The sequence below is a fragment of the Panthera tigris genome, chromosome E1, assembly GCF_018350195.1.
Source record: "Panthera tigris isolate Pti1 chromosome E1, P.tigris_Pti1_mat1.1, whole genome shotgun sequence".
In the NCBI taxonomy this organism is placed as follows: domain Eukaryota; kingdom Metazoa; phylum Chordata; class Mammalia; order Carnivora; family Felidae; genus Panthera; species Panthera tigris.
In genome coordinates this window covers 15671391-15688981 of record NC_056673.1, presented here as the reverse complement: position 1 = coordinate 15688981, position 17591 = coordinate 15671391, and the positions used below count along the sequence as shown (strand labels likewise).

Sequence of the window (17591 nt, the reverse complement as noted above, 5' to 3'; positions counted from 1 at the left end):
GCTCAGGAAATACAACAGAAGGAGTAGAGACAAAGAAACAAGAAAACAGGGCTGGAAGTGGCAATGGCACTGTAAGACACTTAAGGATGTTAGATACAATAAATTAATGGCAGCTACATTGTAATGATTGTACTGGTTAATGTTAATTGTATAAAACCAAATGTTTTTGTTTTTGTTGTAAAGTGTAAGACGTACACAAAAGGTCTGTCATTTTGGCCTATATAGTTATCACCTTGTCAAGTAGGTGAAGGAATTACTGAATGCGAATCCTATGTAGCCACTGAGGAAGTTCTAAAGGCATCTGGGAGCCAGCATGTGTGCATGACTGAATGCCTGAGCTATGATCGTGGGAACAGGGGAGCTGCTGAAGCTAGCTGGCAATTAGGATCTGTTTAGCAAGAACGGGCATGCACAGAGAACGAGCGTGCCAATCAAAACAAAACTGGGTGTCCAGGCTATGGGGACGAGCAGAACATCTGACTGCCGATCAAAACCAAATACTGGTGGTTCAGGATATTCAAAAAATTGAGGAATGAAGGACAGCAAAAGACAGTATCATCATGAAAAGCCACGTACTAAAAACAGCCCATAAAGGAGTGCCAAGCAAACATTTTTTAAACAAGCTTTCTTGTAGAAATCAAATTATATTCCTCCAATTACAAGTTGGCGTGGGAACTTTGCCACCCATAGTGATAATAGGATCATAGTAATAATAGGATAATTGTGTTTGAGAGTCCTAGGAGGCATTTTAGAAATTTGTAGGGAATATTTTTGGTTAATACAGTGTTGGAATGGGGCTATGCTACTGGCCTTTAGTGGCTAAGGATCAGGTATTCAGACATCTTGCAATTTTTTTTTTTTTACAAGAAATCTCACAAAAAGCTCAGTTGTTTAGGGGAGGGTCATTATGAAGGGGAAGCTTAATTGGAAGAAAGATACTGTCTTGATCTTATAAAATAACATACTCTGCACGATGTCTACTTAATGTAGTACAGCTACTTCAAAAACAATCAAACCAGTTGTAAATATACCAGGGTTTTGGAGATTCCCTTTAACAGAGGTAGAAAGAAATGCAAAATTGACAGGCACATGAATTTGAAAGACCTCACTGGATGTCATTAACAAAGGCTATTTTAAAACTACTTAATACTTCCATCCTAGTGAGAAACATTATGAAAATTCATTTGGGGGTTACTGGATTTTCTCACTTTATTTTGATGCTGTCCTGAGAGATGCACCCCATAAATCCCCTGTGGCCTACTGTTCTCCTCCTTTACCAACCCCCCCCCCTTTTCCACTGCCTATTACAGGGTAGGGCTTCCAAGGTATGTGAGTAGGTTTTAAGTATTAGAGACTGAATTTATGCATCAGGTGAAATTTCAAGTGAGAAAATGTTTTCTGTAATACTCTGTCATCAGCTATACCCCATCCCACTGCATCACAGGAAAAAAATTGTGAGAATATCACATCCTCCTTATTTTCATATCCAAATTTCTCATATATGTAAATATCCATATTTTATCTTAAAACCATATAATCTGTCTCTCCAGACTGCCTCCTTCCATTTCCCTCTTTCGCTTATCATAAATAAGTCTAGCCTGTCATTACTTAACGCCCTTTTTTTAAATGTAGGGTCCACCTGTATCTCTGCTCTTTTGTCTTCCTCCACTTTTTGTACTGGACAGCTTTCTTAAACCCAAGCTTATATTCATTACTAGTATCTTATCTGCAAAGAGGGAGAAGGGAAATAATTGAGTTGGGAGCTTCAGAGTAGGGAAGCAGGGGGAATGCAATTGAGTTGACAATGCATAAAGGACAAGCAGTGGAAACTGGATACCATGAATTTGGACTGGAAACCGTCATCCTTGTTTCATGACCTGCCACAATTATGCCCACTTCTCAGAAGCAGAGGAAACGAAAATGAGGGGACTAGGGCTGATAACAGGCATGCTAAACTTGGTCATGTCATTTCTCTGCTCACAATCCTTCCAAGGCTTCTCATTCCTTAACGTGACCTTCAGGAGCCTCCATCATCTGGTACCACCTATTTCTCTAGCCTCTTCTTTACCATTCTCCCCTTGGCTTTCAAAGTCCCATCCCCCGGGCCAATTTCTTCCATCCTCAAGGCTTCTGCACACACCATTCCTTTCATCTGTCACCTGCGATTCCTCTCACCACCCACCCTTTGCTTCAGCTTAAAATTCATTTCCTCAGAGATGCCTTTCCTGACCCCCAAATCCAATCAGAATACTCTTTCAAAATAGTCTTTCAACGTATGCTTTGTCTTTCATTATGTTTATTTGTATGAATACTCTTTTCAGACATGGAAATAGCTCTGTGGAGGCAGGCACTTGATCTATTTTGTTGACTGCTAAATTCCCAGCACCTAGCCTAGTGCCTATCACCAGCAAGAACAGCAGGAACATGCATTCATTCATTCAATACATATATTGAGTTTATTGAATGAGTGAGTGAATGTTTGGAAGAGTTAGCTATGGGATCTTGGACAAGTTATTTAATTTTTTTTAATGCTTATTTATTTTTGAGAGACAGAGAGAAAGACAGAGCCTGAGCGGGAGAGGGCAGAGAGAGACAGAGGGAGACAGAGAATTCGAAGCAGGCTCCAGGCTCTGAGCTGTTAGCACAGAGCCCAATGCGGGGCTTGAACTCAAGGACCGTGAGATCATGACCTGAGCTGAAGTGGGATGCTTAAGTGACTGAGCCACCTAGGTGCCCCACAAGTTATTGATTTTAACTACGTCTCCATTTTCTCATCTGCTAAATGGGGCAATGATACTAACTTCCAACCTCAGAATGCCATGTGGGTTAAAAGAGATAATGCATGCCTAGCATGGTGCCTGGCATATGGTAAGGGCTAGGAAATGTTAGCTCTTATCATGATTAAAAAGCTCTATGAGCAACCAGAACTCTTGTATATCACTGGTAGGAATGCAAAAATTATACAGCTATGTTGGAAACACGGTTTACCAGTTTCTTACAAAGCTTAACACAGACTTTCCATACAACCCGGCAATCTCACTTCTAAGCATTTACCCCAGTAAAATGAAAACTTTTGTTCACACAAAACCTGCACATGACTGTTCACAGCAGCTTTATTCATCATTGCCAACAACTGGAAACAACTCAAATGTCCTTCGACCAAAGAATGGAAAAACAAATTGTGGTATAGCCGCACAGCAGAATAGCACTCAGCAAGGAGAAATGAACTACCGATACATGCAATAGCATGGATGAAATGCAACAGCTTCACGCTGGGTGAAAGAAGCCAGACTCCGAAGGTGACATGTGGTATGATTACATTTATATGACATTCTGAAAAAGCCACACCGTAGGGACCGAGATCAGGTCAGTGGTTGCCAGGCAATGGGGTGGAGCATGAGGGAATTTGGAGAAATAATAGAACTGTCTTAGGTCTTGATTGGGATGGTAGTTACATGACTATACGCCTTTAACAAAACTCATGGCGTTATAAACTGAAAGGTGAATTCTACTGGATGTAAATTATGCCTTAATACGAAAGATGGCAAAAAATTCCAATCAGGTGGATCAAATTTTTCCTTTCAAAAAAAGTATTATAAAAGTACTACAGGCTATTGGTAGACATTCTGGAAAAATATAGAGTGTACTTTCCATCACCTGCAGAACAGTAATATTTCTTTGATGTCATTTTTATATGTGCAAAATACACATACATGGGGGCTATACCGTACATTTTTGCTCTCTCAAATGTACGTTTTACTTCCTGAAACATATTAAGCACGTTTTTCCATGACATTAAGTAACTTTCAAAACCATAGTTTTATGAGTCAGTACTATCCTATCGTATAGCCGATTTATATTTTTAAACCTTCTCTTATTGTTAGAAATTGCTTTCACGTTTACTACAATTTTGATAAAATTAAAAAAAAAAAAAAAGTTCAGCGGGCCCAAGGACTCTTCCATTTTGTAAATGCACAATGTTTAACTGGTAAAACAACTCCTCTGGTTGGCTACAATTGTCTCATTGTTTTAAGCGTCTGGAGGAAAAGCAGTTCCACAGGAAGATCTGGCCTCTCTTCCCATCGTGGTGCATGAGGACTAGACACCCTAATATTACCTGTATTACTAGCTTAAATTTGCATAGCGCTTTTTATATTTAACGCTCACCACATCCTTGCAGGGGAAGGGGCAGATGCAGTAATTTGCCCAAGAACCCACAGCTTATCAGTCGTGGAATGGGACTTAGACTCCAGATATTCGGAGCCTCGGAAAGTAAACATTTCCCCAGCTGCGGAGCGCTAATTTGGCTCTTCCCCCTTCCTCCACTAGGGAGAGGCTGCAGACACCCCCAGAAAACTCTGCCTAGAGGCTTGGCACACGGGGAACTTAACTCTGTCAAGTGGACGCTGTCCCTCCGACAAATTGTCCTTGGCAACATCGCCACTTACCAGCTGGGGTCATTTCTCCCCCGGTGGCAGGGGGACACCTACTGCCACTGACCAAGGGGGCCCTGGGAGCGGTAGGATCGCCGGCTTCGCGGCCTGCGAGGGTTGCTGTCGGTCGGTCGCGACGCTGTCGGGGCTCACCCTCACTGGGGGGTCCTGCCGGGGGTGGGGAGGCGGCCAGGACCTCCCCAACACCGGGGCCTCCGTCGGGGGGGGCGCCCTCGGCGAGGTGAAGCGTGCCCCCACACCATCTTAAGGAGAGCTGAGGACAGGCAGGGGTTGCGGGACCACTGGACTGCCCGGGGAGACTCCGGGGACGTGACAGGAATGCCTCCTCCGCGGTCGCAGAGGTCAGTCCTCCACTATCCCAGAGTGCCCCGGATCCCGGAAGTGCCCTGCTTTCCGGAAGTGCCCGGCAGGCTGAAGGAAAGGAGGTTTGCCTGAGCGCTGCAAAGAGAGGGCTGTGGTTCTGGAGCGCGGGGGCGGGGGGCGGCCGGAGGTGCTACTCGGGGTTCAGGTGAGCGTCGGGAGGGAGCTGGGCGGAGGGATGATGGAGGAAGAGGAACTGGAGTTCGTGGAGGAGCTGGAAGCCGTGCTGCAGCTCACGCCTGATGTGCAGCTCGCCATCGAGCAGGTGAGCGTTCCGTGCCCTGACCGGGCAGGAGAGCGGAGGGTGGGGAAGTCTGGGGGTGGGACCCGAAGTGGGACGGGGAGGAAGCAGTCTTTGGACGGAGAGGTGGGAGCTAGGCGCCGAAGGGAAAGGACAGGTTTGGGGGGAGGTGGTGATGGGAAGGGGTTGCTGAATCCAGGGGAGGGAGAGGAAGGACCCTTTCTAGGCCTTGATTGTCTTTAGAGGATGAGGCGTCCTGGTGAGTTTGGGCAAAGGAACCGCGCCTCCTGAAAGCATGAACCTGGAAGAAGGGAGTTCGTGGATACCAGCGTCAGATGTGGGGGATTATTTACCAGGCTGGTGTGCCGCTGCTCCCGCTTCTCCGTCTAGCCTCTTGTGAGGGACTAGGAATTGAGAAGGGGAACAACTTTAACACCTGCAGCGGGTCACAGAGCAGAGGGGACAAAGTTGAAAAAGGACCCTTTACCGTACTTAAATGGTTGAGAATTTCTGCTGTTGATTAATTTGGATTAGGTTGAAGAATATTCCCAGGAGGCCTTCCTTCCCTTCCGGAACTCTTTGGTTGACTAAATTCTCCTTTCAAGTTTACTGGGTTTTTAAGAGTAATTGTATTGGAAATTGTGACTTAGACTTCTGTGCAGGATTTTGCTTCTGATAAAGGGAGAGGATCTCCGTTAAAGGAATTGGTGTAGGGGATGAGATTTAAGAAAAGGAGGGTTGTGCCATATTTAATGACCACTGGGAAGTTTTTTGAAATAAACCATTACTACTACCATTGCTAATAGTTAATATTTTTTTGAGCATTAATACTGATTATAGGTCTGCCACTGTACTAACTTATTTGTATTGTCCCATTTATAGATTTTTGGATGTGTGTTTTTCTACCAGTGGTTGGATTACCCCATACAAAGGACACTTGGCACATCCTAGGGATGCCAGACCACTGGGCAAAGGTTTTGTTGTTCAGGCCACAGCTCCCCACCAGCCTCCACCTGACAGAAAAAGACGTACATTTCATTTTCTCTTTGGACCTAATGGGCCCTAATAGAAGAAACAAACAACGCAGTCAGTTACGGTTTGGCAAGGATTTTAGAAGAGTGTATTTTTGCTGTTTCTTAAGAAGACTGAGTTCTAGCATAGGTTTATCTAATGAGCAGACATCAGAAAAGAATTGGCTTCCCAGAATGACTGTCTTGAGCTGGTGAAATCCAGTACCCAGGGCATCACTCCACTGCTTTCATAATCTACCTTGTTACATGTTATTCAAGTTGTAGCTTTTGAAGGGAGTTATTTTTCAGAGGCAGTGTTCTTTCTTCTGCTAAAGAGATGGACAGTTCCTGAATGCAAGCTCCAATTCCTGACACTGTCTGAAGCATAAAAATTGCTTCAGTGCAAAGTGAATTCCAGTACTAAGCCATCACAGACATATGCATAAGTCTTTTACCAAGCCTTCCTTAATACAGTCATGTCATCAGCTGGTTTAATCTGATAGTGTACAAAGCCCATTTATTTTCCCTTGTCTGTGGAATTTTGTTGATATCTGTGGAACTTGCCACTGTTGCACATTCTGTTAGTTGCACCAAGATGTTAAAATTACAGATGTTAGTGAAAATCAAAGATTTACTTTAACAGGTATTTTCCCAAGCAGTCGTTGGGTGTTAAGCCTTTAAAATGAAAAAAGGTATGTTTCTTGCTTTCAAAGAATTTACCATCCAGTAGGAAGGAAAGAAAGAATACATTAAACAAGACAGAAAGATGACAGTTATTTTTTAATCCCCTGTCTTTATACAGGTGTTTCCAAGCCAGGATCCTCTAGATCGAGCAGATTTCAATGCCGTGGAGTATATCAATACCCTGTTCCCAACAGAGCAAGTGAGTATAGGGTTTCCTTCATTTCAGTGGCCTCTGGCTCATCCCAAGTGTTGTGATTGCTGTGTTATACTACATGATCTAAGGAGACTTGATAAACAAATGAGAGTTGAATTCAAATCATTGTAACTGATGGGGGTTTGGTGGGGGGTTAGCTTATACCACATACTGTTGTGTGAGGGTGGAATTCTTCGTATTGTGAGCATATTATTAGAAATTGTAATGGGGCGCCTGGGTGGTTCAGTCACTTAAGTGTCTGACTCTTGATCTCAACTCAGGTCTTGATCTCAGGGTCATGAGTTCAAGCCCTGTATTGGGCTCTGTGCTGGGCATGAAGCCTACTTAAAAACAAAAAGAAGAAGAAGAAGAAGAAAGAAATGCTATCTTTAGTCTGTAAGAGTCCCCTACATTTTCTGTGGTAAATTGGGAGGTAGAAAGGATTTTTAAAACTAATTGGGAAGAGTGGGAGTGAGGTGGGGAGGATAACCCTGGGGTCATAAAGCTACTCTCACTCCTATTTTGAGATGCGAATTTTCAGACTTTGTTTTTTATTTTGTTGTGTTGGGTGGCTTGCCTATACAGATGGGTTTTTCTTACACAGTTGTTTTTTGGGTGTTTAGGTGAGAAGTAGAGAATTAGAAGCATCAGAGTCGGGAGAAAGTCAGCTAGAGTTCTTTTTGGTAATTCATTTATGAATTCAGCAAACGTTCCGTGGGCACCTGACAGGTACCGGTCACCAAGCTAGGCGCTGGGGGCACAAAGAAGAATAACACCCAGTCCGTGCCCTTGAAGTGTACATGATCAAGGGCGGGGGGCTGGGGGAGAGACACTGATGAATGCTGTGGGGGAGGTATTGAATGGTTTAGTGAGGAACAAAGGAACGTTCTTCCTAAGAAAATCAAAACCTCAGAGAGGAGGCAGGCCTTCTGCCAAATCTTAAAGGAGTCATTCCTTCATTTAGTCACACACATTTATGAAATGTCTACTAAATGCCAGGCACTGTTTAGAAACTGGAGGGAAATGGTGTGGCAGGCAAGTTCCTAGTCTTGTGGAGTCTAGCGTGAGGAAGAAGACAATAAACAAACCATCAAATAAATATACAAGAAATTATCAAGTGTCGTGGATAGTATGGTAAACAGCAGGTGCAGCGGGGGTGGGGGGTTCCTTTAGATAAGTGGCTGGGGAAGGTCTGTGTGAGGTACTTCCCTTTAAACTAAGACTTGATACCTATGAAGGAGCCAGGCCCGTGGCCGTCTGGCGGAACACTACCCTAGGCAGAGTCAACTGATGGGCAAGTCTAGGATGACAGGGAGAGAAGTTCATTCTAAGCACGGGACAAAGGCTCAGAGATGAGAAACACAGAGTGTGCACAGGGAACAGAGCCTCCTGGGAGATAAGGCTGACGGGGTTGGCAGAGCAAAGGTCCTGAAGGGACCGTGTTCTCTAGGCTTGCAGGCTCCCCATGCCTCTCAGTGAAATATTTTCCACACAGCTCATTGTCACAGGGCCCAGTTTTAGGTATGTACACACCCTCAAAATATTAGGTACATACTCTAGTAGCAGTCTTAAATAAATTAGGTTTTAGTAGTGTTTGTTACATAAATAATAAAAACAGAGGTTTTTGTCATGTACTGTCAATAAATATACTATATCCAGCCCCCCCCCAAAATAGAGATTTTAATGTTTTCTTTTCACACTCTAATAGGCATTATTGCAAACCCCTTTGGGATGTCCACGCCCTGCGCTGGAGACAGTGACTCTAGGCAGTGGCTGTTCACTTACGGACTTTAGATAGCCTGGGGGGCTCAGTCATTTAAGCATCGACTCTTGATTTCAGCTCAGGTCATGGTCTCATGGTTTGTGAGATTGAGCCCCGTGTCGGGCTCTGTGCTGACAATGTGGAGCCTGCTTGGGATTCTCATTCTCTCTCTCTCTCTCTCTCTCTCTCTCTCTTTCTCTTTCTTTCTGTCTCTCTCTCTGCCCCTCCCCTGCACATTCCTTTCTCTTTCTCAAAAAAAAAAAAAAAAAAAAAAAAGGACTCTTGACAGGGTAATGACTGGATCAGATTCACATTTAAAATATTCCATCTGACAGCAGAGCAGAGGGTGAGCCAGGGGAGGCAGAACTGGAGGCAGGAAGACCAGTTGGCAGATCACCTACAGGGGACGATAAGAGCCCGAGTGAAGACTGGGATTCAGAGAGCAAGTCCACAGAGCCATCTAGGAGTCCAAAGTCACAGACTGGTTGAAAGGATGTGGAATCTAAAATTCCTTCCTTTACCCACCAAAACACACTTCCTCTGCCCAGTTTTCTAAGAAATCTGGGCCTAGCGGGTGAACAAGACAGATGGGGTCCTTACCAACCCAGAGCTTCTGGTCTACCTTCACAGGTAATAAATACACCATTAACAGATTATAAGCGAATTATTATGGCTCTACAGTAGCCTGTTTGTATAATTATGATTTGCTGCTTGCTCTCTAAAGACCCCTAAGTTCTGCTACAACTGTGATAATAGTTAACGTTTATTGAACACACAGACACCGTTCTAAACGTTTAATAGTGGTGTTATGAGAATAAGGAGGCACAGAGGGAGAAAGAGTGCTCAGCCTTGCCATGAAGGAAGCGCACCAAGTACTGTAGGAGCAGAGCACACGCCGCCTTACTTAGTCTCAGGGACCCAAAAAGACTTCCCTGAAGAAATGGCATTTCAGCTGCACGTTATACGCCAAATGAAGGATTTTTTTTTTTTAATTAAAAAAAATTTTTTTTCATGTTTTATTTATTTCTGAAAGGGAGAGACAGCAGGAGCAGGAGCCTGAGACAGGCTGTCAGCCCAGAGCCCAACATGGGGCTTGAATCCATGAACCACGAGACCATGACCTGAGCCAAATTTGGACGCTTAACCGACTGAGCCACCCGGGCGCACCCAAATGAAGGATTTTGAACTTTGCTCTCTAGCCTGGCAGAAGGAGTGGGTCAACACCAGATACCTTTAAGCTAATTTGGGGATAAGGAGGAAGAGCAGGCTTTAGTGGTAAATAGAGTAGGAGTGGGGTGTAAGGGCAAGCTAAGTTTTGAACATTGGGGGGCCATTCCGGTGGAAGTGTGGATTTGGATATTTGAGTCTGGAGCTCATAATTCTCATAATTGTTAATATTTTTGGCATATATCCTTCCAAACTTTTTCTTTTATTTTTTTAATTAAAAAATTTTTTTTAATTTTTATTTTTTGAGAGACAGAACATGGGCACGAGTGGGGGAGGGGGCAGAGGGAGAGAGGGAGGGGGGAGAGAGAGAGGGAGGAAGGGAGAGAGAGAGAGAGAGAGAGAGAGAGAAAGAATCTTAACCAGGCTCCACACTCCGTGCAGAGTCCAATGGGGTGCTCAATCCTGTGACCCTGGGATCATGACCTGATCTGAAATCAAGAGTCGGGTGCTCAGCCGACTGAGCCATCCAGACTCCCCCTTCTAAGCTTTTTCTAATGAACATATTTGGGGCGCCTGGGTGGCTCAGTCAGTTAAGTATCTGACTTCGGCTCAGATCATGATCTCATGGTCCGTGAGTTCGAGTCCTGTGTCGGGCTCTGTGCTGACACCTGGGAGCCTGGAGCCTGCTTCAGATTCTGTCTCTCTCTCCTCCCCCACTTGCCTTCTGTCTCTCTAAAAATAAATAAACATTAAAAAAAATTTCTAATGGACATATTCATTTTTTAAAATAAAGTTGGAGAAAATGGTGTGATTCTGTGTGATTGTCTTTTTTGAGATTTCACAGATAGCCTTTAGAGCTCATTGTTTAGTGTGAAAGAGGAATTCTAGGAATTAGCTGGAGGTAGAAATTTGGGAACAACTTGTATAAAGACAGCAGTTTTAGCTGTGAAAATACCATTTGCCCCACTGTATCAAGAATGCTGACTCATCAAGGAAAAATAACTGTTAGATTTGGAAATTACATAGGAAACCACCAGGTTCTCACTTCTTCCTGATATGTTTTTGTATGTATTTGATTTTAAACTACTGAAGGTAGCAAGTAGACATTTGTCATTCCACAGATGTAGTTATACGTCTTGTCTAATCGTACCTCCATGTACACGATAACGTGTAGTGAAGTTTCTTAGCAATGTAAGAAAATTTATGACACAAGGTTGCTTTTATTTCCCCGACCCCAGATTTACACTTAGCAGTTCATTTTCCAGCCCAGATTCCCATGGTCTGTAATGACAACGTAATAGAAAATAGTGGCATGAATCATAATGTCTTTTGCCTGTTGCTAAATCTTGGGCAAAACCCATCTCTACACCTCATGGACCTGCAGCAAATACTTCTGAGTCGAGTTTAGAATATTTAGGGGCACCTGGGTGGCTCAGTCAGTTAAGCGTCCATTTTCAGCTCAGGTCCTGATCTCACGGTTGGTGAGTTCAAGCCCCATGTCAGGCTCTGTGCTGACCTCTTGGAGCCTGGAGCCTGCTTTGAATTCTGTGTCTCCCTCTCTCTCTGTCCCTCCTCCATTCGTGCTCTGTCCCTCTCTCTCTCTCTCTCTCTCTCTCTCTCTCTCTCTCTCTCAAATAAACATGAAAAAAAAACTTAAAAAAATTTGAAGTAGATGTCAGTGTATCAAGAATGAGTTTAGGGTCACTCTAAGGAGGAGGGTGTGTATGCGGTGTCTGTTGAGTAGGAGCGGCTTGCGTGTCAGTGGTTGCCTGGAGATATGTGCCTGGAGGCAGGGCATCCCCAGGTAGTTCTAACTCACTAGGTCCATGTGGCAGGAGCTCAGCTTGCTGTATTTATAGGGCTCTTAGGGGTAGTTCTGAAGAGTAGCCAGGTTTGGTAACAAAGATCTGGAAAACTTTTGTAGTCTCCTAGTAGAAAACTGAAGATAATCATTTGCCATGTTTTCATTAAAGGTTTGATTAGGGGAATCTAGGTAAAATCTATAAAAATAAATATAAAACTGATACAATTAATAACTTTGACAGAAGAGTCACGTGGAGCTGTTTCTAAAGATTTTTTTCTAAAGAATTTTGAATGACCCCCCCCCCAATGCTCTGGATCTGTGTTTAGTGAAAACAGTAAGATGCCAAATTGTTTCTCATGCCAGTTTAATTTTCTTAAGCCACATATTTGCTTAGAAAGAACAGTAGAAAAATATACCAAAACGCTAATGGTGATTATTTTCTGATGGAGGTGCAGTGGGAAGTTCTGTATTTTCTGTAATTAGCAAGAATTGCTATTAGAATCAGGAAATACTTTTCCATCATTAAAACATTTTTAAGTCATAAAACTGTACAACCACCTTATAACTAAACTAGATGGGTGATTCTCAAAGAGCAGATGTATCACCTCCACCCAGGGTCACCAATCTGGATTCCTTTGGGGCATTTCCCCAACACCAGGGGAGTCCCTCCACCCCGTGAGGATTACTAACCTAGCAAGGAGTGTGCCACATCCCTTGGATATGTGGGATGCCTAAAAGTTAGGTTGAGGATCTAACTTTAGAGGTAGCATGGTTAGGGGTGCCTGGGTGTCTCAACTGGTTAAGTGGCCGACTCTTGATTTCGGCTCAGGTCATGATCTCATGGTTTGTGGGTTCGAGCCCTGCATCAGGCTCTGCGCTGATAGGGCAGTGTTTGCCTAGGGTTGTCTCTCTTCCTCTCTCTCTCTCTCTCTCTCTCTCTGTCTCTCTCTCATTCTCTCACTTTCTCAAAAATAAATAAACATTAAAAAAAGAAAAAAAAAAAAGCATGGTAGAGTAAGAAAGAGCAGAAACCCAAGAGTCAAGATTGACCCCAACCAAGTCCAGCCGTGCTGAATGTTATATACACAGCCTTGGACAAAACATCCATCCTTTCAGAGCCTAATCTCCCGCCCCCCCCACCCCCCCACCCCCCCCCACTGAATAGAAAATAGCATGCCTAGTGTGGTTGAGAAGATTAAGGGAAATCATTTCTGTAGAACATCTAGAAGAGTGTTGTGTAATGAATCCACATTAAACGTTAGCACCCTTTCCCTGCTGGGAAACCAGCAGAAAATCTGGAAGATGAAGGGAACGTGGTCACCAATCGGTCTAGGTAGCATGTGGTCAAACATCATTTTATATTTTTAAACATTAAAAATTTTTTTTCAATGTAACTTATTGTCAAATTGGGTAACACAGTGTGTAAAGTGTGCTCTTGGTTCTTGGGGTAGATTGCCGTGGTTCATTGCTTACATACAACACCCAGTGCTCATCCCAACAAGTGCCCTTCTCAGTGCCCATCACCCATTTTCCCTTCTTCCCCCCACTACCCCCATCAACCCTCAGTTTGTTCTCTGTTTTTAAGAGTCTCTTGTGGTTTGCCTCCCTCCCTCTCTGTAACAGTCCCCTCCCCCATGGACTTCTGTTAAGTTTCTCAAGATACGAGTGAAAACATGGTATCTGTCTTTTCACTGAGCATAGTACCCTCCAGTTCCATCCACGTTGCTGCAGATGGCCAGATTTCATTCTTTCTCATTGCCAAGTATTATTCCATTGTATATATAAACCACATCTTTATCCATTCATCAGTTGATGGACATTTAGGCTCTTTCCATAATTTGGCTGTTGTTGAAAGTGCTGCTATAAACATTGGGATACATGTGCCCCTATGAATCAGCACTCTTGTATCCCTTGGATAAATTCCTAGTAGTGCTGTTGCTGCGTCGTAGGGTAGTTCTATTTTTAATTTTTTGAGGAACCTCCATACTGTTTTCCAGAGCGGCTGCACCAGTTTGCATTCCCACCAGCAGTGTAAGAGGGTTCCCGTTTCTCCACATTTTCGCCAGCATCTGTAGTTTTCTGAGTTGTTAATTCTAGCCGCTCTGACCGGTGTGAGGTGGTATCTCAGTGTGGTTTTGATTTTTTTTCCCTGATGATGAGTGATGTTGAGCATCTTTTCAAGCATGATAATTTTAGAACATTTCTTTCCGGACTTTTAATAGTTGCATTTTAGTGTTTTCCTCTTACTAGCATGTTATCGTAAACAATCTTTGTTGTTTTGGAGCCTTCCTGCCCAGCATCTCCAGTAGTGTAAAAGTCCACCGCATCAATTTGGCTTGATTTATTTTAACTTTTCTACTGTGGCCATTTAGGCCATTCCCATGTTATTGCTCTTTTAAATGCAGTTGAACATCCGAAGGCATAAATATTTTGAATTACTCTTCCTAGAAAAATTGTGATGGCTTAAGCAAGACCTTCATGTTTAAGGAGTTAAATTTAAGCATTGGTTAGTGTATGTAGCACCCCAAATCAATATTTACTGTTGTGGAATAACCTCCAAGTCATATTGTTAAGTGAAAAAAGTACGATGCGGGACAATGTGCATTGTATAAAGAAAGGGATGTAAGTTATGGACATGCTTTAAATTTAAATACATAGACTGTTTCTAGGACAGTACAGAAGAAGCCAGCTTGGAGCCATTGCCTCTCAGGAGGAGAACTGGGGCGGACGGGCAGGGCAGGGAGAGAAGAAGCCTAGCTTTTCACTAATTTATCCTCTTGTACTGTTTGGCTTTTTGGTTACGTACATGTTTTACCAATTTCTTTTTTGTTTTTTTGTTTTACCGATTTCAAATAAACTATAATTTTTAAAATTTGGTATAGTTATCCATTGGTACAATGAATTTATGGCTACCTTTCACCCAGGTTCTTCAGATGTTAACTTTTTTTTTAATTAAATTTTTTAAAATGTTGTATTACTTATTTTTGATAGAGAGAGAGACAGAGTATGAGCAGGGGAGGAGAAGAGAGAGAGACACACAGAATCCAAAGCATGCCCCAGGCTCTGAGCTGTCAGCACAGAGCCCAACACAGGGCTCGAACCCACAAGCTGTGAGATCATGACCTGAGCTGAAGTCAGATGCTCAACCGACTGAGCCACCCAGGCACCCTAGATGTTAACATTTTTTAAATAGTTTTTTTACAATACTCCCCGCCCCCCCCCCAATTTTTTTTTTTTTTTTTTTTAAGGAAGAGGTTATGCCCAGTTTACACATGAAGAAGTATACACTCAGGCTAAACAGATTGCCCTCTATACACAGAGCATGTTCGTAGTGGCAGCACTGTGCCCAATGTAGGTCCTCCAACAAACTCAGCTTCTGTGATTACACTGGTGGTTTATACCCAGTCCGGTTTTGGGGTAACTTGACAGCTTCCTCAATTAAAATAGTTACTAAAATAACTTCTGTTTTCTGACATTCATTTTCACCTTAGTCTGGATTTCTGAAAATTCTCAGTAACCAGTGGCTTTGTCAGAACAGTAAACAAAGATGTAAATGGCCTGGTCTGACATCTCACTTGTGAGCTGGTTCTTTTACCAGGCCTGCTCTTGGCAGGCTCCTGGCCTTCTCCTGCCACCAGAGGCTGCTGGTAATAATTAATAAGCACAATTCCTGCATCACCCTTGCTTCCTTCTGAGGTAAAATAGCTGTTGAGGGGAAAGGAAAGAGGACTTAAAAAGTTGTTTTTTGAAAACTTGAGTTAAAATGGTGTTATAAAATTGTGCAATCTCTATTCCACTAGGGGGCACCATTTCCTTGCATTTTCTGCTGGCTAAGGTTGGAAATAGTCCACTTGTGTGTCATTGTCCTAAAACTCAAAATAACTGTATTATAATTACAATAGCAACGGGTAGCCAATATAGGGCAGTTAGAAAATACTTACAGGTAAAAAGAAGAAAAAATTAGAATCCCTTCTCAGATTGAAATTACTGCTACTGATTTCATAGATTACAGCTACCAGTATAGATTCCAAAGCTACCAGTGTTTTTCCTTCCAGATGTTTTTTTCTAATGGATCTACAAACTTCGAAAAAATAGATTTATTTATCAGCGTATAACATGATGTAGAGGAGTACTCAAGTCTTAAGTGTACAATTTGATGAATTTTCACAAAATGAATACAGCCATGTAACCGCCATTTAGAGAATAAGACATTCGTGCAGCGTCTTTAGATGGACCCCTCTTGCCTTCTCACAGTAACTACCTTCTCCAAAGATAGCCGCCATCCTGGCTCCTGACATGAAAGAATAGCCTCACTCATTTTTGGACTATATAAAAGGAGTCATACGACATACGTCCTTGTGTCTGGCTTTTTTGGTGCAACATTATGTTAGTAAGATTTATTCCTCTTGTTGTGGGTTGTAATCTTTCATTTTAGTTGGTGTATTTTGTTATATGAACTTGTCACAATCCTATATGCCAGGGGTCAGCAAACGTTCTGTAAAAGGCTGGATAGGAAATATTTTAGGCATTGTGGACCATTCTGTCTCTGTTGCAACTATTCACCTCTGCGTTTGTGGCTCAGAAGCAGCTGTGGATAATATGTAAATGAATGGGCATGACTGTGTTCCAATAAAACTTTATTTACTAAAAATAGATACCAGGCTGGAATTTGTAGTAGTTGCCAACAACTGCTATACTTTTTTTTTTTTTAACTTTATTTATTTATTTTGCGAGAGAGTGCAAGTGGGGGAGAGGCAGAGAGAGAGGGAGAGAGAGAATCACAAGCAGGGGACACGAGACTCGATCCCACAAATGGCAAGATCATGACCTGAGCCGAAATCAAGAGTTGGATGCTCCATCCCAGTGAACCACCCACTCTTTTTTTTTTTTTAAAGTTAAAATTGTATCACACTATGATTAATTTTTTTGAGCTGTCATAAATAGCCTCGATAGCTCATTATTTCCCTGTAAAGGAGAAATTCTAGAAAGTGAAGTAATAGCTGGCACTTTTCCTTCTTTTTGTAGTCTCTGGCAAACATTGATGAAGTCGTGAACAAAATTAGACTGAAAATAAGGTAAGTGACACCATATGATTATTAATAGTTGATGAAAAGTATGCTGTTGATTTTAATCATATCCTAGATCACACTTATCTGTTAGAACCCTGAAATCTCAAGTTTGCTGTTTATGACAACTTTAAAAAAAAAATAATTCCTTAACTGGATTTCCATATGAACCTTGTGGCAAAGAATCGGATTTTTTTGGTCAGTCTTCAAATTATTTCTAAAAAGGGAAGGAAGCTTTAACAGGCTATTCAAAATGGTTGGTTACAAAAGGGGGTAAAAGCATTTTTTCTCTATTTTTATTGGTTTTATTTCCTTAGCAGATTGACCTTTTTTTGTACCTCCAAGTCTTAGATGTGAGGATGGGTTTATATATGAATCCTTGGGCCATATACCAGCTATCAATATGGTCAGATGTGCTCATTGGCGTTTGTGGTGACCGAAGGTTAAATATTGGGATTAATCTGGGATGTGCTTGCCAGAGTTAGACGTCAGGAGTCCTTCCTGTCCAGTAGCCTGGTTCTGGTTTATCCATGTCTGGATTTCCAGCTGTGACACATGGCACATGACACGTGGTTGATGTCAGTACTTCAAATATCGTTTTTTGCATTTGTTTTGTTTGACTTTTTTTTTTAAACGTTTATTTATTTTTGAGACAGAGAGAGACAGAGCATGAACGGGGGAGGGCCAGAGAGAGAGGGAGACACAGAATCCGAAACAGGCTCCAGGCTCCGAGCTGTCAGCACAGAGCCCGACGCGGGGCTCGAACTCACGGACCGTGAGATCATGACCTGAGTTGAAGTCAGATGCTTAACCGACTGAGCCACCCAGGCGCCCCGTTTTGTTTGACTTT

At 42.7% G+C, this 17591-nt stretch overlaps 1 protein-coding gene across 3 annotated transcripts in view; it reads left to right on the top strand.

Moving 5' to 3' along the window:
• The first annotated feature begins 4864 nt into the window (after positions 1-4864).
• The window catches only part of VPS53 (VPS53 subunit of GARP complex), a 136770-nt gene continuing 124043 nt past the window's right edge, over positions 4865-17591 (top strand). For all 3 annotated transcript variants that reach the window (XR_006211092.1, XR_006211091.1, XM_007076103.3), the window contains exons 1-3: positions 4865-5079; positions 6868-6948; positions 16701-16750. Coding sequence is in view for 1 of the 3 variants with exons in the window: in XM_007076103.3 (XP_007076165.1) it covers positions 4993-5079; positions 6868-6948; positions 16701-16750 (218 nt within the window). In the remaining 2 variants the exon portion in view is untranslated. The remainder of the gene's footprint in view (positions 5080-6867; positions 6949-16700; positions 16751-17591) is intronic.